The sequence below is a fragment of the Carassius gibelio genome, chromosome A12 (assembly GCF_023724105.1).
Source record: "Carassius gibelio isolate Cgi1373 ecotype wild population from Czech Republic chromosome A12, carGib1.2-hapl.c, whole genome shotgun sequence".
In the NCBI taxonomy this organism is placed as follows: Eukaryota; Metazoa; Chordata; class Actinopteri; order Cypriniformes; family Cyprinidae; genus Carassius; species Carassius gibelio.
In genome coordinates, this window is record NC_068382.1 from 10701690 (window position 1) to 10722611 (window position 20922).

Genomic DNA, 20922 nt, shown 5'->3' on the forward strand with positions numbered 1-20922 from the left:
TAGGTAGACATCGCTCAGAGCATATGGTACTCACTTGGAATGTTTTAAAAAATATATTAAAAAAAAATCAGTTATATTATGAAAAAAGACCTTAAATGAAAACTTTGTGTAATTTCTTTTCTTCAAATTGACCAGAAACACTGGTCCCATCAGTCCCCTTTTAGTAACATAGACGTGTTTGTGTATGTGTGTGCTCTTGTTTTTGTGACATATCAGGACACAACTCTGTACAATGGCATGGGTATGACACAGGTATTACTTTTACATGTTTCCTTAATCAACACACCTGATTCAGGCCATCAACTCATTAATAAAGACTAAAAATGCAAAATGTGCAGTGTTTGGGGGCTCCAGGCACTTAAGAATCACTGATATGTATGTTTGTATACATGGGGGATGAATGATCAGCAATTTTTTCCACACTCAAAACCCACAATTGAGGTGGCCTTGTGCAAGGTATCTAACCTACAATTGCTCCCCAGGTGCTACAGCAATAATGGTTGCCCCCCTGGTGCATGGGTGACCACGATGTGTGTATGTGTTCTCTACTCTTTGCTCCTACTGTGTGTGCACTATCTTGGATGAATTAAATGCAGAGGACAAATTCCGAGTATAGGTTTCATGTTACTTTGGTTTGCTATCACTATCACATGCTATTTCATCATCATCAGGAACATCATAATCCTCACTTTTGAATTTTTAGATTACTAAGTTACATTTTGTATTTGCTTTTCCTCAGAGGGATTGCAAATTGAGTCCAGAGCTGTCTGATCTGGTGGTGTACACCCACAGTGTTGCTTTCAAACAGTTTGACCCATGTGCCAAGAAACCTCCCAATGAAATATCCTCGTTTTCTGAGAGTGATGCGTTGAAACTAATCAAAGAATCAGGTACTATATGCAAGTGCATGTTTGGGAGTGTGTTTATTCAGTGTACAGATACTTTGTTCCCTGTGGACTTAAAATATAAATTACAGAGTAATCTCCTCCACATTTCAAATTATATATTGTGTTTATTGTCATGTTATGTATTATTTTATGTATCTTTAACTACACACAATTATTGTTATTATTATTTTTATTTTTTTGGCATAATTAATTGAATAATTAACGAAATGATGTGTAAACAGAAGTTATATTTGCCTTTTTTCACACATAAACAACACGACTACAGTAAAAAACTAATGTAACTTTAACAGTAAATCAAAGATAAACATTGTCTCCTATTTATTAGATTTTTTTTTTTTTTTTTTTTTTTTAATGGTTCCAAAATGTCTCTCTCTTTTTTTCATAGGGAAGTTGTTTGTACGTCACAACAGCATGCAGTTGAGCAGGATCTACCCATCTGGTCAGCGTGTGCAATCCTCCAACTACAACCCTCAAGACATGTGGAATGCTGGTTGTCAGATGGGTAAACATTTAAGCAAAGAAAACATGCAGACTATGATCATTTTTAAAATGAGTGTGTATTTCACATTTATAAACAACTGACAAAAAATTATTTTACAGTGGCATTGAACTTCCAAACCCAATGTGAAGAGATGGATCTAAACAGAGGCCGTTTTTTACCAAATGGCTGCTGTGGCTACTTGCTAAAACCGAGCTTTATGTGCCAGCCTGATTCAGAGTTTAACCCAGAAAACACTGGGGGAGGCCCTGGCCACAATCCAACTCTGCTTACTATCAAGGTATACTGTAGCACTAAACAGAGAGGTCTTTATTAAAACAAAACCTCACAACGCTCAATGATGTCACAGTGTTACACATTTGACTTCACATTTGACATGTATTACACATATACTTAACCCTAAAAAGGGTGACCTATCCTGGGGGCACAAACATTTGAGAGGCTGTGGAGTGAGTGTAGTTCTCATTTCTTGGGTTCAAGATTTTTTTCAAAATCTGTATCTGGGGTGGTGTTGGAGCAGTGTATAAGACACATGCTTTGGTGTGAGAGACCTAAGTTCGAATCCACTGTGCGACACCAATGTGTCTTTGAGCAAGACACTTAACCCCTAGTTGCTCCAGAGGCATGTAACCTTTTGACAGTTGTAAGTCACTTTGGATAAACGTGTCAGCTAAATGAATAAATGTAATTGTAAATGTATCCCCCATGATATGTCACCCTATGGTGGTATAAATTAACTGAAAAAATAATGCTTTAAATCTTGTATAAACATTTTTAAAACATTGATTCTCGCATAATTTAAACTTTCTGTGTAATATTCTGTTGAAAAATAATTATAATGCCAGTTTCTGAATATATTATCCTACTGTATCATATTTAATATGCAAATTTCTTGGGTCAACTCCATGTGCACAATTATTAGACAATGTTTTTTTTTTTTTTTTTTTTTGAGGATTAATTTTATTACTGAACAACTACAGTGCTCTTGGTCAATCCAAAATGTTAAAAAGCCTCAAACCTGATTATTTAATGAATTAAAAGTGAGGTTTTGGCTTTCTTAGGTGAATTTCTATGTGTGGACAATTATTGGGCAGCTATAAGTATGCAGAATTATTGTCCTAACTAAAAGAAAAATTAAAATTTTCACATCTTGTTAATTTTCATCTGTAAAAGTTAAAGTAATAAACAACTCAAAATGTACAAATAAAAATTATTGTCATCAATAAATAAATAAATAAATAAAATTGGCCAATGCAGCCACCCTTATTTTCAGCTAAAGTCATAAGCCTTCAATTCATGGAGTCTGTCAGTTTCATGATCTGTTGACGATCAACTTTGTGTGCAGCTGCAATCACAGCCTCCCACACATTGTTCATAGAGGTGTATTGTTTACCTTCACCATAAATCTACCATTTAAGAAAAGCCACAAGTTCTCAATAAGGTTTAGATCAGGTGAAGAAGGGGGCCATGCCATTATTCATTCCTCTTTAAGGCCTTTACTGGCTGTCTGTGGAGTGGAATACTTCGGATCATGCGATAGAGGACTGTCCTGCATAAAAATGATGGTCTTCTTGAAAGATGCAGACTTTTTACTGTACCACTGCTTGAAGAAAGGGTTTTCTAAAAACTGGCAGTAGGTTTGGGAGTTGATTTTGAGTCAATCTTCAACCTGAAAAGGTCCAACTAGCTTATCTTTAATAATACCAGCCCATACCAGTACCCCACTTCCACCTTGAAGTCTGTGCCCATTACTGATCCAGCCATGGTCTCATCCATCTGGTCCGTCAAGAGTCACTCTCATCTCATCAGTCTATATTAACTGTGAAAAATCTGTCTTCAGATATTCCATGGCCCAGTCTCAACTTATAGCCCCTTTCGCACTGCAATTCCGGCAAATACAAGGGTAATGTGTCCTGGCAATTGTTCCCGGGTCGCTAGATTTTGCACTGTCACACTGCCAGTGATTACCAGGAATTAGAGCTGTAATCGGGCCTTAAAAGTTAGGCCCGACAGGACCCGAGCCCGACAGGTTTCGGCCCGAGCCCGACAAGTACATTTTGATTGACAGCTTTTTTAAAGCCCGAACCCGTTTACAGCCCGACATTATTCAAATGTGCGCACGCACACAGCTCTTTTGCCTTTTGCCAACAATGAGCAATTTATTCATGTTTTAACATAATTTACTCATAACTAACGTAGACTAGACCACTTGGAAGTTGGAATAAAGAAATAAAATAAGTCCTGTGTCACATCGTAACATCTCAGCATTCTAGACATAGGCTCATTTAACCTATAAATAGACCAACGCACCAATAAAAATGAGTCATTTAAAAAAAAAAATTAAATTAAGATAAATTTTAAATTAAGATGGGTATTTGGCAATAACGAAATTAAGATAAAGGCTCCGCCGGATTTGCTTTATTTAATAAAAGAATAATGCCAACATTAGCGTAAATACTCTGTCAACATTATGCATTTAAGACTCAATGAATATTTAGTTATCATTTGAAAAACCTTTACTCACAGAGATTAGGCTAGGTCTACATGTTTTTGTGGAGGGAAATGAATGAATCCACTGTAGATGTCTTCAGCGCGCTCCTGCGCTCACTGATGGTGCGTCATTATTCACTCATTAATCTCATTATAAGCATGGTCAAAACTTTTCCACACCTCAGACTTTGCTTTAGTTGCTGGTGCAACCAAAACGTAATCACCAGAGGCAAGCCTCCGTTACACCTGCTCAGCATTCATTTTCGCATCTTTATCGCGCTAATCGAAACACATCACATGACCGCTCGTTTACTTTGCAAACCGCAGCGCGAGCCCGAGCCCGGCCCGAGCCCGCGTAAGATGATAGAAATAACCCGTCGGGTTCGGGCAAAGATCTTCAGCTCTACCAGGAATATGTACATGCTTTCACACACAACCCATAAAGGTGCCGTAACGACACGTGACATCAGGGTGTGATGTGTAATGTACGAGTCGAAAACGTTAGGCACGTTATACTTTCACTGAAGCTAGCAAACGATCTCAGCATCAGCATGGAAAGTGAGGAACTACCTGATCTCTGCTTCATTACAGTTTGCACATATTTTTTTGTCGCGAACGTTGATGTGTCTTCAAAATACCTGGTAAAAGAGTTGTGTGATAACATGCGTCATCACTACGACATGGCATTAGATCTGGCTTTTGTTCAGTCATCGCTCGTTCCGGGACTGAACCTGGCAATGTTACTAGGTCCCCGACCCGGGATTAGTCCCGTGACATGTTTGCTTTCACACAGAAGGCGACCCAGCAATGTTCCGGAAATTTGCCAGGTCCGACGTGCAGTGTGAAAGGGGCTCAAGTGTCTTGTTTAGTGGTGGTATGGTTTCAACCTTTCTTACCTTGGACATGTCTCTGTACTACTTCTGGGCAATCAAGATAGGTTGCAGTTCTTGAATATGACAGGTCTGGAGGACAATGGGTTCCTGGTAGCTTCATGTTAGATTCATCTCAAATCTTTGACAAAAGATTTTTCTCAACACTTTTCGTGTGACCCTGTTGACTATTTGCAACAAAACGTTTGATGGTTCTATGAACACAAACCAGTTTCTTTCCAATTTCAAGAGTGATGCATCCCTCTGAGTCAGCTAAATCTTTTTTTTTTTGGCACATTCTGCCTGAGGAAAAGAAGCTGCCTAATAATTATGCACACCTTTATATAGGGTGTTTATCTCTTTTGGCCACACTCTCCCTCATTACACAAATACACATCAGCTGATATGCTTAAATCCAATAAGCATTTGAGTTTATTCAGCTTGAAAGTGGAAAATATGCAGAGTAGGTGGGAGATGAGCCTGAGGCAGAGACGGAGAGCCAACGATCCAGGGCGACGAAAGGATCTGGAGGGCCAAGGCAGAACAGATGGTTCCGGAAGGCCTCAGTGGATATGGAGAGACAAAAGACCAAGGTGGATCTTGATGGAGAAAGGTGCCCTACAGAGCCGATGGGATGGATCTATGAGGCGTAGCTTGAGGAAAGGAGTCCTGAGGTGATGGCGGGTCAATGAAGGCCACAATGGAGAGGAGGGAGCTAGGGATTAAAATGGGCTGAGGCGGAGTCTGGGTCTCAGAGACTGGAGGTTGAGATAAGGGATGCGGTGGTGAGGACCGAAGCAGAGGTGGTGAGAAAGGGAGGCTGGATTGGAGTTTTGAGCAGTACGGGGGTTGTGTGTGCTGCTCTCACACCCCAGATGACCACAGGTAGGGGAATGACCTACATGGTCGAGACAGGACAGACAGATAGTTCATGTCAGACAGACAGTTCAGGGCAGACAAACAGTTTGGGCATGACCTCCATGGTCTGGATTGGGCAGACAGACCGTTAAGGGTTAGAGATAGACAGTTCAGATAGTTTAGGGCAAACAAACAGTTAAGGAGTGCCCTCCTTGGCCATAACAGGACTGGCAGAGATTTCAGATGATGATGGGAGAAGACAGGGTAGTTCCGAATAGTCTATTAAACCCCTGAGTCCTGCTTAAGCTCACCCTCAGCAGTGAAACAGGGGGCGGGGCTTTCCTCTGCGCCCTTACTCTCCACTGTATCATCCACCTTTGCCAGCTCTCGCACCTGGTCAGATGATTCATGACTCTTCGTCCACGGTGGGCTCAGGGAAAGCCCTCCGCATAGTGGGGTTATGGTTGGCTGGGCTCTGGGTCCAGAGTGGTGCTGGTAGAGTAGTCCTCCTCAATGTAATAAGGTGTCAGTGGTGAGTTGCACCTCACAGCATCAACTCCACAAAGGCGACAAAATCCCCTCGAGGACCGTCTTCGGACAACCACGCTGTGCATGTGATGTCAAGGCTCACTAAATTGAATGAGCAGAGCGAGTAGCTGGTATTGTTGGCAATGTCCACAAATAGTATTGTGTGGTCCTCAAGGGCAAGTTTCACCTGCTCCAGCAAACAAGCAAACAAACGAGGGAAAATGCGCCACTTAACTTTTTGTTGGGCCGGTTATTCTGTCATGCTCTTGTTGAAGGAAGGTCAAGTCAAGTCACCTTTATTTATATAGCGCTTTAAACAAAATACATTGCGTCAAAGCAACTGAACAACATTCATTAGGAAAACAGTGTGTCAATAATGCAAAATGACAGTTAAAGGCAGTTCTTCATTGAATACAGTGATGTTATCTCTGTTCAGTTTAAATAGTGTCTGTGCATTTATTTGCAATCAAGTCAATGATATCGCTGTAAATGAAGTGACCCCAACTAAGAATGGAGAAAAAACCTTGGGAGAAACCAGGCTCAGTTGGGGGACCAGTTCTCATCTGACCAGACGAAACCAGCAGTTCAATTCCAGCTGCAGCAAAGTCAGATTGTGCAGAAGAATCATCATTTTTTGTGGTCTTGTCCCGGTGGTTGTCTGGGACAAGGTCTTTACAGGGGATCTGTATCTGGGTCTCTAGTTTTCCTGGTCTCCGCTGTCTTTCAGGGCTGTAGAGGTCCTTTCAAGGTGCCGATCCACCATCTAGTCTGGATACGTACTGGATCCGGGTGACTGCAGTGACCCTCTGATCTGGATGCAGACTGGATCTGGTGGCTACGGTGACCTCGGAATAAGAGAGAAACAGACTAATATTAGCGTAGATGCCATTCTTCTAATGATGTAGCAAGTACATCGGGTGTTATGGGAAGTGTTCCCGGTTCCGGTTTACCTAATTAATGCAGCCTAAAAATCCTTTAATGGATTTGGATATTAGAAGCATATTAGTGTGTTATGTGTAAACCAGGTTAAAGAGATGGGTCTTTAATCTAGATTTAAAATGCAAGTACTTCGTTACTGTACTTAAGTAAATTTTTCAAGTATCTGTACTTTACTGGAGCAGTTTTATTCTGAGCAACTTTTACTTTTACTTCACTATATTCCAAAGCATAAAATCGTACTTTTAACTTCACTACATTTCATAAAACATATCGTTACTCGATATAATATATCACGTGCTCCGACACGCAGAAGCGGTGTGTGATTCATCATGTACGAACTGAGTCTTTTCAAAATAAACTTTTAAATCGGATCGCAAATCGCACCAAACGATTCGTTTAGGAATTAGAATGATCCTATTGCAGCTGTTCTGGAGTCGACCACTCACTGATTCAAATGAACCGTTTAGTGCGAGTCTTCAGAACTATGAACCGGGAGATCTTGTGAGCGCGCGTGCGTCTGATGTTGCTAAATGCTAAAGTTATCAATGTCGAAATTTTGGATTAATTATTGTACTGAAAATCATATTTAGGTCAAAACTGTCAGTTGTTTGGGAACTAAATCCGTTGTAAAGAGTGATCTATTTAAGCCCACTGAAATGCTCGAGTGCCGATGATGCAGACACATCAATTTTAGGTTAAAAAAAAACAACAACAAAAAAAACTTAAAATAACACAGATTAAATACAATAACTCATGCACGTTCAAATTCACCGCTGCCGTAATGTGTGTTTTATACAATAGATCCGTTTTATTAAAATGTCCTATGTGACGTCTATTTTCATATTGTTTATCGACAGTAATGTTATACGTATGTATATTGTTTGGATTAACTAGATGAGTAGACAGACATGAATGTTCATCGTACTGAAAATAAGTAAATATTGTTAGCTTGTTGGTGCTAAGTTGATGTAATTTTTATAAATAATGTCCAAATATTTTTATTCAGCCACCTGGTGAAAATCAGATGGTCATCTCTGTTTTCTCTCAGGTACATCACAGTGTAAGCTTCACAGTGAACATTACTCTCATCAGCGTAGTCCATATCAACAATAAAAATATATCTTGACTCCATAAAGTGGTTATTTTGGAATAAATCCCAGGTATTTTGAGCAGTAGGATTATAAAAAAAAAATTGCTAATATAAAATTAAATTAAGTAGCCTATATAAAATTGCAAACATCTATCTTGCAGTACTTTTTTACTTAAGTACATAAAAAATTGAGTACTTTTGTACTTTCACTCGAGTAAAATTGAAAAAGGAGTACTTTTACTTTTACTGGAGTAATATTTTACCATATGTATATGTACTTTTGCTCAAGTACTTGATTTGTGTACTTCGTCCACCACTGATGGCAGCTAGGGTAAGTAGGATGAGATAATGAGGGACAGACAGTTGAGGATGATAACTAATAAAACCCAGGTGAACTGAATGATCTAATCAAAGGTCGACAGAAAATAAATGAAAACACTGCAAAAGAAGTCCATAACTGTGACACAGGGGACAGAAGGCATGAAGTAGATTGTGTTGTTTAGGATCATTTTTTTAATATATATTTTTTTTAGCAAAGTTTTTGGCGTATTGATAAATTATAGGCCCTAGAAATGTGCAAATTTAATATGATACAGTAGGCTAGTATATTTAGAATTATACTATGACATTATACTAATTGTCAGAATTGTCAGAATACTAATCAACGGGCTTCATGGACGGCAAATGTGGGCCCCATTATGGGGACGTACTAAAAGTGGGACCTGTAAGGGTACTGCATGGGTCTTAATTGGGCAATTCATGTCAGACCCATTTGGGCCCCACCTGCCTGAAGGGGTTTAAAGTGGGCTTGCACCAAGTTTCAACCGTGAATGTCCCTATGAGCTTAAAGTGGGCTCTGTAAGGATCTTGTGTGGGTCCTAACTGGGCAATTCATGCAAGGCCTATCTAAGCCCAACCATGCCAAATGGTTTAAGGAAACAATTTAAGAAAAACTAAAAATAAAGAATGAAAGTCCAAGATGAATACAAGACATTTGAAGCTTTGAACTTCAAGAAATATATTGTTAAATTGAACAACAGACATAATCTTTAAAAACAATTTCAATGTCACAACATCGTTTTTATAACCAATTTGGTAAACAAATCAAAAATATATATATTTTTTTAAATCTCTGAAAAAAAAAACATCTCTCAAAAAAAAATACATTAATACAGAATATACTCATGGCGTCTGTGTGGTGGACGCTCCTTTTTCCGGCCATCCCCACTCAGCCCATAAATATGCCATGCAGGACCCATATATGTGTTCCCAGTTCAAACCCATGCCCACTTGGACCATATTTATGCCATTCAAGACCCATATATGTGTTCCCATATCAAACCCAACTTAGCACATAAATATGCCACACAGGACCCATATATGCGTTCCCAGATTAAACCTATCCGGCCATTCCCACTAAACTCATAAATATGCCATTCAGGACCCATATATGTGTTCCCAGTTCAAACCCATGCCCACTTGGACCATAAATATGCCATTCAGGACCCATATATGTGTTCCCAAATCAAACCCATGGCCACTTGGCCCATAAATATGCTATGCAGGACCCATATATGTGTTCTCAGTTCAAACCCATGCCCAAATGGCCGTTTGCCTGTCCCTTATGGGGCCCATGTAATCAGCTCATATGGGCTTCCTATGTGGGACTCATACTACAAAACGTACATGGGACCTGCTGATTTCACCCAGCCAAAGCCCATGCCCACACAGTAACCATGGAACCCGAACTTAACCCATCTGGGCCCCACATGTCATTGCTGGCTGGTCTTTAGTCACAGAGTGTGACAACAGCTACTTGGGCTCACTGATAATTTTCCAAGTGCTTCAGTCTTTTTTTTTTGATGGAAAACAATCTGATATTTAATTACATTACAATAAATCTGTGGCAGCATCCATTCCCATATTTTTACCATATTCATATTGGCATACATGCTCTTTTTTTTTTTTTCTCTCGTTTCAGGTGATTTCAGCCCAGCAGCTGCCTAAACCTGACAAAGAGAAGCTCAGCTCAATTGTAGACCCTCTTGTATGGGTGCAGACTTATGGGGCTCCCATAGATAACAATAGAAAGAAGACGCACCGAATCGACAATAATGGTACATCAGAATTATTAGAGGGAACATATTGTATCTGTTAGTTTTCTTCTTGTTCTCCTTTTTCATCTTCTTCTTCTTCTTCTTCTTCTTCTTCTACTTCTTCTATTGCAGCCTATAGAATAACTTGTGGGAAAGTTATAAAATGTGGCACACAGATAGAGGACAGTTTGAACCATACCACTCATTACACAGCAAATTTGGAGTCTCTAACTCAAAACCTCTAGTGCCATCAACAGTTCAAATTTATAATCCTGCTTCACAGACAGCAAGCAGTTTCGGCCCAGAACCGGACCACATCTGGGCCGCATGGATTTCACGTTGGCCAGATGTGGGCCGGTTCTGGCCCGAAACTGCTTGCTGTCTAGGTCATGCTTTTAACTTCTGTAAGGGTTTTTTTTTCCCCCTCTGATTCCTTGCCACAAGATGATTTGATTGTACCTAATGATGTCATCAGTCATTAACCTTTTTCCACCATTTTGAAGTTTTCTAAAAACCTTTTTCGAACCCATCCTAAAAGGTTTGTGTAATTTGCACAAAATTTCTCAGATCATCTTCAGACCATGCTGTTAAAAAGTTATGGACATCAAGTCAAACCATTCTCAAACATGAGCAAATTCCATGCCAAAATGATTGTGAGGCTATGTCTCCAATTCTTTGGTGTATTTAAACCAAACTTGATGTGTGTTATAACAAACATGACCTGAAGGTACCTGCACTCTTTCGGCAGGATATATAAAACAGCTATTTTTGAAGTGAATGTGACATCAAGTTGAACAATACCCAATTTTCCAATGTGAGGCATTTTGGACGTCAGCCATTTTGAAATTTCATGAATGCTTTGGCATATCATTACAAAATAAAAACAAAAATGATGATGGCTTTGATTATTTTTGCCTATTATTATGAGACTGGTTTTTATAGATTCCTTGGATCATGCAGAGAACATCAATACGAATTTTCCTATAATCAGCAAAACTTCCTGTTTTCCCCATTTTGATTTACTTTGAAAACCCACTTATTCAAACTCCTCCTAGATGATTGGTCTGAATTTCCCCAAATTCAGCTCATCTTCAGACCATGTCTGTAAAAAGTAATGGATCTTGTGCTGATAGACAAAACGTTTTTTCTTTTATTTGATGGCATGACGTCAATGAATTTGATGGTGTGATGGCAAACTGCAGGCTGTATCTGTGCAAAGCTATGACATATTAACACCACACTTTATGTCATAGTCACCTCACACTAGCAACACCAAAACAATTTGGTTATAAACCAAAAAAGTTACCATAAAACCGTAAACCGTAAAACCAATAAATTATGTTAATAATGATTGTTTTTATGATTTTTCAGCCATTTTTACTATGTTTATCTTAAGATGGGTTTAATTAAGTTGGCTTGAGAAAGCCAACTTACTGAAATCCTATTTAAACTTCTTCTTCTTCTTCTTCTTCTTCTTCTTATTATTTTTCTGGCCGCAAAATTTTTGGACACTAACTCCTCCTAGACCGTTCAAGCTACATACTCCAAACTCGGGTCAGACCTTCATACTGTTCTGACTTGGTGTGCTATATCTTTTCAGACTGGTTTGAGTTACGGTTTTCTTAAAAAATAATTTTAAAAATTCATAAAAATCCCATAGACTTTCATTGACAGGATGTTCAGATGACCCAAGCTCCAAATCCCATTAGACTCAATCAAGCTTTGATGCTAATCAATTTAAACTCATTCAAACTCATCTAATCTATCTATCTATCTATCTATCTATCTATCTATCTATCTATCTATCTATCTATCTATCTATCTATCTATCTGACTATCTGACTATTTCTATCTATCTATCTATCTATCTATCTATCTATCTATCTATCTATCTATCTATCTTAATAATATGCTAATCATGCTAAAACCATGCTTGCAACATGCTAGTCGCATGCTAGTCATGCTAGAAACATGCTAGAAACATGCTAATCATGCTAGAAACATGCTAGCAACATGCTAGTCATGCTAGAAACATGCTAGCAACATGCTAATCATGCTAGAAACATGTTAGCAACATGCTAATCATACTAAAATCATGCAAACAACATGTTAGTCGCATGCTAGTCATGCTAGAAACGTGCTAGCAAACATGCTAATCATGCTAGAAACATGCTAATCATACTAAAATCATGCTAACAACATGCTAGTCGCATGCTAGTCATGCTAAAATCATCATGCTAGCAACATGCTAGTTGCATGCTAGTCATGCTAGAAACATGCTAGCAACATGCTAATCATGCTAGAAACATGCTAGAAACATGCTAATCATGCTAGAAACATGTTAATCATACTAAAATCATGCTAACAACATGCTAGTCGCATGCTAGTCATGCTAAAATCATGCTAGCAACATGCTAGTCACATGCTAGTCATGCTAGAAACATGCTACCAAATTTGTTAATCATGCTAGAAACATGCTAGCGACATGCTATCAATATTCTAATCATGCTAGAAACATGTTAGCGACATGCTAGCAATATGCTAATCATGCTAGCAACATGCAAGTTGCATGGTAATCATGCTAGAAACATGCTAGCGACATGCTAGCAACATGCTAATCATGCTAGCAACATGCTAGTCGCATGCTAATCATGCTAGCACCATGCTAGCAACATTTAGTCGAATGCTAATCATGCTAGAAACATGTTAACAACATGTTAATCATGCTAGAAACATGCTTATCATGCTAGAAACATGCTAGCAACATGTTAATCATGCTAGAAACATGCCAGCATCATGCTAATCATGTTAGCAACATGCTAGTCACATGCTAGAATATGTTAAAAACATGCTAATCATGCTAAAATCATGCTGGCAACATGCTAGTTGCATGCTAGTCATGCTAGAAACAAGGATAGCAACATGATAACAACATGCTAATCATGCTAGCAACATAATAGTCACATGCTAGTCATGCTAGAAACAATGATAGCAACATGTTAACAACATGCTAGCAACATGCTAATCATGTTAGATAAATGCTAGCGACATGCTAGAAACATGCTAATCATGCTAGAAACATGCTAGTCGAATACTAGTCATGTTAGAAACATGTTAACAACATGCTAATCATGCTAAAATCATGCTAGCAACATGCTAGTCGCATGCTAATCATGCTAGAAACATGCTAGAAACATGCTAGCAAAATGCTAGCAACATGCTAATCATGCTAGAGAAATGCTAGCAACATTCTAATCATGCTAGAAGCATGCTAGCAACATGCTAGTCGCATGCTAATAATGCTAGAAACATGCTAAGCTTAAACTTTTCACATTTTCAAACTTTTCAAACTTTGTAAACTTTTCAAACTTTCTGGTCTTGTCTTGACAAACTTTTTTATCTAGTTACTCATTGCTGCAGTTGGTCTGACACTAACTTACATACTTAGCTCATCATTTTGCCACTGTTGTGTTTGGCCCTGTAATTTATGCTTTCAGCTATATTTCTTCCTTTTCTTCTTCTTCTTCCTCACTTGAGTCTATGGCAGTCCATAGAAACGCTTGATGGAAGTTATGAAATTTGCCACACGAATAGAGGACAGTCTCAACGTTAACCATAATAAGTTTGGAGTATAAAACACCCTAGCAACACCAACAGGCCAAATATGCACTCACGTTTCTGCTAATAACTTATGAACTGCAAGGGTTAAAAATAAGATTATTTTATTAAATGTCTTCCTCCTTGGCGAATGCCAAATCAAGACACCATAATTTAAAAGTTTACTGATCAAGATCAGTTTAGAATTCTCTTAAAGGTTTACTTTTTCCAAACCCATCCAAAGCAGTTTGTCTGATTTTCACCAAAATTGGCTCAGATCATCTTCAGACCATGCCGAAAAATAGCAAAAGATTTTCAAAAGACCAAACCATTTTTGTAAAGCATATCAACGAATTTGACAAGTTTACACAAAAATGGACATGACACTATATCTCGACAACACTTGCTATGTGTTATACCAGGCATGGCATGAGGGCATACAATTAGTTTCGGCATAGCGCAACCTACTGATCAAAAGATATAAAAACTAAATTTTTGCTTATTATTTCTGAACAGTTAGTAAAAATCATAAGATTGATCATCAGATTTGGAGCAGCATACTAAATTGAATGGTACCCAGTTTTCCTTTATCGGCCATTTTGAGCATAGACCATTTAGATTTATTTATTTATTATTATTATTATTATTATTTTAATAACATGATATTTTATGAAGACTTCAGTGTATTATTAAGTGTACAAATCTTATGGTACCGCTTGCAGGCAAGTTATGAAAATTGGCACACAAATAGAGGACAGTGTCAATGCTAACCATATGAAATTTAGAATATCTTTTCTCCAAACCCTTTAGCCCTACCAACAGGCCAAATTTGCACTTGTGTTTCTGCTAATAACTTTTGAACTGTAAGAGGCTCTATCTCTGTAACAGTTTAACAGATTCTGATCAAACTTGTTCAGTGTTAAACCAAGCATGACCTAAGGTAACATGAGTAGTTTCAGCACAGTGCCACCTAATGGTTAAAAAATAATATATAACACAGCAGAGTTCAGCTCTAACCCTAATCAAACATACGTGATACAGCAAATCGAGGCACTTTACAACATATTCATGACAATGTTTTGCATTCAAGGCATCTGGAATGCAATAAAGTAATTTTAAAGCTGTTTGTAAAGCATTTGCTGCATGGATAAAATCAAAAACAATGTAGGCTAATAAATAATTTTAAGGAATTCAGAAAAAATTATAAAAAGCTATACAATTATAGGACAACATTTTACAGGCCATTATAATTTGTTGATGTATTATTCTTACCATATGAGAAAAAATGACTGCGTATCTTAAGATGTTTCCACTGAGCAAAAAAAAAAAAAAAAAACAATTGTTTTGTTCTCTGTTTTCATATAGCCTATGTATTTTATAATTTCGTTAATTTTAAAATGTGTGACAAATTTCTTCTGCTCCCATTTGTTACTAATGAGGTCAAATCTCTACTCAAAGAGTATTTAAAACAACAACAAAAACAACATTCATAACAATAAACATGGAGCCAATCAACAGACTCCCAAAACACTCTTTAAAGTGAAAAAGTAAATTTATTAGACAGAAGTAGATAAGGAGCAACATAAGCTACAGAAGGGGGAAAAGCCAAAACAAATAACAAAACAGAGCTAACTCATTTTAAAGATACTAACCTAGAAGTAATAAGTTGCAAATTGGTCCTCCAGCTGTTCCTTATATGTACATTTAACTCTTCCTTCCTCTTATTGCTACCTGTTCCAACTTTTTTGGAATGTGTAGCTCTCATGAAATCCAAAATGAGCCAATATTTGGCATGACATTTCAAAAATGTCTCACTTTCAACATCTGATATGTTTTCTATATTCTATTGTAAATAAAATATGAGTTTGTACAGTGTCCCAACTTTTTTGGAATTGGGTTTGTGTGTGTGTGTGTGTGTGTGTGTGTGTGTGTGTATATATATATATATATATATAAAAGTCACGGTTCGTTCATTTTCGGTACAGTAAGGGAAAGAAATGCAAACATTAAACTGCAGGTTGTTTATTACTTAAAACATTTTTTAAACACTTTTTAATAAAATATAATTATATGAATTAGAAATAAAATAATACTGCAAAGTTCTCCACTAAATAAAATACTCTGTCTCAAACCAATACTACATAATAAAATATAATGAAAAATATAAATAAATAACTATGATTACAGTGCAGCATTACCAATCCCAGCTTGTAGGCTTGCTCATATTTAAACATATATATATATATATATATATATATATATATATATATGTATGTGTGTGTGTGTGTGTGTGTATATATGTGTGTATATATAACTTTTCCAAAGTGTAAAGTGCAGCAACAACAGTTTCAGTGTTTAGACCTGCTCAGATTTCGTTATTTTGTTGGCCCGATCGGAATTAAGAGCAAAGGTCTGTTTAAATACAGACGGGAGCTGCGTTTGAATTACGGTCATTTTTTTTCCTAGTTGTAGTGATGTTTACACTCGCGTGATGCCTTTTGAAAACTTTAGAATCAGCTGCCGGGTAGGAATTGCTGAATGTAGAGACTTCCGCCAACTTATATGTTCATGTGGAAACACAAAAATGTACCTATGTACCTATGTTACGGACACAAAATATTGCATTCAGTCATTCGGTGCACACGTGCACCGTACCGAAAGCCCTGTACCGAAACGGTCCGAAAATGTACCTATATATATATATATATAAATGCTGAATATATATTATATATATCATTTGTTTTTATTATATGTGAATACAAAATTCTCATTCTCCTTAGGCTTTAACCCCAGATGGGACTGCACCTTTAAGTTCCAGATTCATGTGCCAGAGCTGGTATTAGTACGCTTTAAGGTTGAAGACCATGACTACGCCACCAAAAATGATTTTCTGGGCCAGTTTACACTTCCTTTCACAAGCATGCGTACAGGTATGCATTGTCAATTTTTTTCTTACTGAACAAAACTGCTCTGTTGTGACTGCACACTCATTCTATAGCATCTGTTCTGCAGGTTACAGACATGTTCATCTGCTGCAGGCAGACGGCTCTAGCATGTCTCCCTCCAGTCTCTTCATTCACGTTAAAATCACACCATCCTACAGCAGCCCTGCTGGACAAGTGGGTGACAGAAAATGAAGCAATGTGTTAAAGCACTTGAAATGCCCCCTATTTCAGAAAATTACATGTTTTATATCAAAATTTGAGAGCCAAAATTGCTTCCACCGAGTGTGAGACAAGTTACAATTTCTTTAAAAATGATGCAGAAGCCATTTCACACTTTAAAAAAATAATATATTTGTTTTGTTTTCCAGTTAAAATAATAGATATCCTCAAAATTTTAATTTTACATAGAATCAGAATGCCAAGATGGAATACAGTGTAAAATAGCTAGACCTGTCTTGAATTAAGTTAACTTATAGACAATTACATGGGTCATATGATGTTGCTATTATTTAGTGTAATACAGTGTAGTACATCCAATGTGTTTATGTGGTTTAAGTTTAAAAAAACACATTATTATTTCCACTTAATGTAAATTATTGTTTCTCCTCAATGCCCCACCTTTCTGAAATTTATCGATTTTTACACAGTTCATCGTTCTGAAAAGTGAGCTGTTCTTTGATTGGCCATCTATCTAGTGCTTTGTGATTGGCCAAATACCTCAAGTGTGACAGAAATGTTCCCTTTACCATACTCCGATGCAGTGTCCGCCTGCGTGATGAGACAAAACCAGTAAAACTCATTTTAAACGAGAAAATTTGGGCATCCATTGGAGACATAATTATTGATTATAATGACTTATAATGTCTTTTTACGCATTGCATTGCATATTACACTGTGAAACATAAAACCATGTCTGCATTTGTGAAAAACAAAAAGAGAACAACAAACAACAAGCGCTACTCTACACTGCTCAAAACTCACGTTTGAATTGTCAGTGGCAAATTCTTTAAATATGAAAACTTACAGGCTCTGAGTCAAATGCACCAGACTGTCCTTGCAAAGTTGTTATTGCCCCACTTTATAGGAAAAGACATCGGCACTGTAGGCTACTCTCTCAGGAAACAGTTCTCGTCCTACATAAAATGCGCTGCACACATCTAAATATTTGTGTTGAACAGTTTTGGAACTGTGTTGTAAATACAACTTGACCACTGATTTATAGTTGTGTCCTCTTTTGGAAGGCCAAACAAAGTAGTTTCACTGCAACAATGAAACACACAGCATCTCCACGACATGGCAGCAGCAAAAATACTACACGCAAGAATCAAAGTTACATCTTCTTTCGTTGTATGAACATTTGGGTGGCGTTATGCAAATCTTCCCACATCGTGACGTAGACATGTGGGGGGCGTTTGAACAAGGCATTTAGGTGGACATGGTTGACTTTTAACTTTTACAAAGAATATCTCTTTGGATTTGAGCCTTTAGTTTTTGCAACTTTAAAGATCTTCTTTATCCACCAAGAGTTTGTAACACTCCAAAGAGAAAGGAAAAAATTTTAATTGCATAATATTACCCCTTTAAGTATGTATATCATTTTACTGGAGAACAAGGTTATATGTTCAAGAAAATTGTTATTATTATATAAATATATATGTGCAGATATATAATGCTGTTATGTAATGTCTTAAAATGGCAAAGCAATACATTTGATATGCACCAGCCCACGTTATATAAATATTGTTACATTTCCTAATGAAACGTTTTACCATGCAGCTGAGAGTGGAATTGGCTCAGAGAAGAAACGTATTTGTATATATGACCCGTAACGGAAACCAGTGACACAAGTCGGCAGCACAACTTTCGAGCAAAATGAGAAAGAAGCGTTTTTTTTTTTTGCAAAATTGGTGATTTTCGTTTTTTTGCAGAATCTGTTAGTTGAGATCACGAAGAAGCCTCTCCGTGTTTGAGATAGCAGTATTGGTATATTTAAAAGCGTACATTTTGAAGTTGAAATCGGCTAGTTTTTAGGAGATTCTAGCACGCAGTAGGGGCGGGTGTGTATTCCCATACTGGATAATACCGGCTTTTGTTTCTTTTGTTATTGCCCCCGCCCTCCGAGGGAAGCGTGGCTACTTACTATGCAGCTCTCTGTCCGGCTGTATACAAATGTATTGGACTGGCGTCAGACGAGTTGGACCGTAAGATATCAGAGGCTATATCGATAGCAACATTTGAAGGGGATAAAGACAGAGAAATGGGGAAAATCCGTGACTTTGACTGTAAATGCTACACGAGGAGAAGGGTAGCCAGAAGCTTTCTCCAGACATTATGTACAACATACGGCTGGATTCTTTAGCTGCGGAAAAAGAGTGGCAGGACATGCAAATTATTGGACATTTAGAGGCAAACAGACGCACAGTGCAAACTTTGGAGATACTTATTTCATTGAAGGCAACGAGATCTGCAAGAATACGTTTCTCTTTCTTATGGGGTGAGTTTCCATAAACATCAAAGTTTGTCATTTTGTGTTCATTCTAAGAACACATACACATTATCTCATATTTAATCCATGTTTAGACCTCACGTTAGTTACTTGCATTTACGAGTTATGTTTAGTGTTTCCCGCGTGAGGTAATTTTTTGTTGTACGTTGCCATGGTGTTCACGCGTGCACAAAACTACTACGTTACCTCAGCATTTCACAGACGCACTGTGAAATGACTGGTTACATGAGCCTAAGCTCTTTTCAATAAAATCCATGCAAAAGTTAATATCAGATCATTTTAGAAAACAGTATAGGATGTACCGAATATTCTTCAGTTTTATGCAAAACAGAAATATGACGAATAGAATATCAGACCTCTGTCATATGGCCAAAAATAAATGCAAAAAAAAAAGACTTTTTGCATAGTTGTCTTTGACACATGAAAAGTGTAACAATGCTTTTTACAAGGTAACATGATGTAACCTTGCTCTCACTCGAAATGTGTCCCCATATTAAGTCCTGGAATTTTAGTTTATCATAGTTGATCATAACTAGAGATGAAATGGCATGAAAATTTCATTTCATGATTATAGTGACCAAAATGATCACGGTTATCACAGAATCCTGTTCAAAAAGTCCTAATGCTACACAATGAAATCAATTCACCAAGTTTTATGTAGAAAACCAGCAACAAATAACAAATAAACATTATTAACAAATAAAATTAGCATCAATATGTACTTTTTGTTTACGTAAACATTAAAATAATAACATTTAAAATGATGGCCAGATTTTAAAGGAGTGTCTTGCAACGTTATTTACAATGCACAAGTTCAAATAGAGTTTTGACAAAAAAGGTTTTATAAAAAGATAAAACTCACATATTTCAGCCTCTAAATCATTTTTATAAAAGTCAAAAAAGATAAATTACTGACATTTACAATGCACATTATCCTTTATTATTAATAGTATGCGGTCAATTTTTCCCATTGTGTCTGTCTTTGCTATGCAAACATGCAGCTTTACAGGGGGTATGGCTTATGTAAATGAGATGTAATTAGATGTAAATGAGCCCTATCGTCACTCCCAGCAGTGAGAACAGGTGAGAACTGCACAATCTTTAGAGGCTATTTTCTGCTTTTTGAGCTTTTTCGAGTAACTACCTTCAAATGGCCACAACTTCTCCAAATATTATCCGATTTCCATGTGTTGCACATCGTTGGAAAGCTTGGAGACTACACTTTCTGTAAATAACTCAAAATGCCCTAGAACCGACTTGTGTCCCTACTTTCCGTGATTGGTCACATATGTGTTGAGAGTCGAGCCAGTGTAATCCTTATGTTGTTAGAACAGAAAAAAAGCTCTCTAAAAATACCGCAATTAGATGTCAACACAAAGACAATATATATATATATATATATATATATATATATATATATATATATATATATATATATATATATATATATATATATATTAGGGGTGTAACGATACGCGTATTCGTATTGAACCGTTACCAACAGGTCTGGTGTTTGGGTGCACTTTACCAATCGATCGGGGCATCCAAACAAACACGGAAATTAAAATGGACTAGTACTGTACTGTGTCAGAATTTC

At 37.3% G+C, this 20922-nt stretch overlaps 1 protein-coding gene across 1 annotated transcript; it reads left to right on the top strand.

Annotated features, from left to right (window-relative positions):
- The first annotated feature begins 243 nt into the window (after nucleotides 1-243).
- Nucleotides 244-20692, top strand: LOC128025635 (1-phosphatidylinositol 4,5-bisphosphate phosphodiesterase delta-3-A-like). Its single transcript, XM_052612129.1, has 7 exons — nucleotides 244-252; nucleotides 740-890; nucleotides 1294-1410; nucleotides 1509-1687; nucleotides 10163-10298; nucleotides 16655-16804; nucleotides 16887-20692. Exons 1-7 carry the CDS (start codon nucleotides 244-246, stop codon nucleotides 17009-17011), a joined length of 867 nt encoding a protein of 288 aa, XP_052468089.1. The 3' UTR covers nucleotides 17012-20692.
- The last annotated feature ends 230 nt before the right edge of the window (nucleotides 20693-20922 follow it).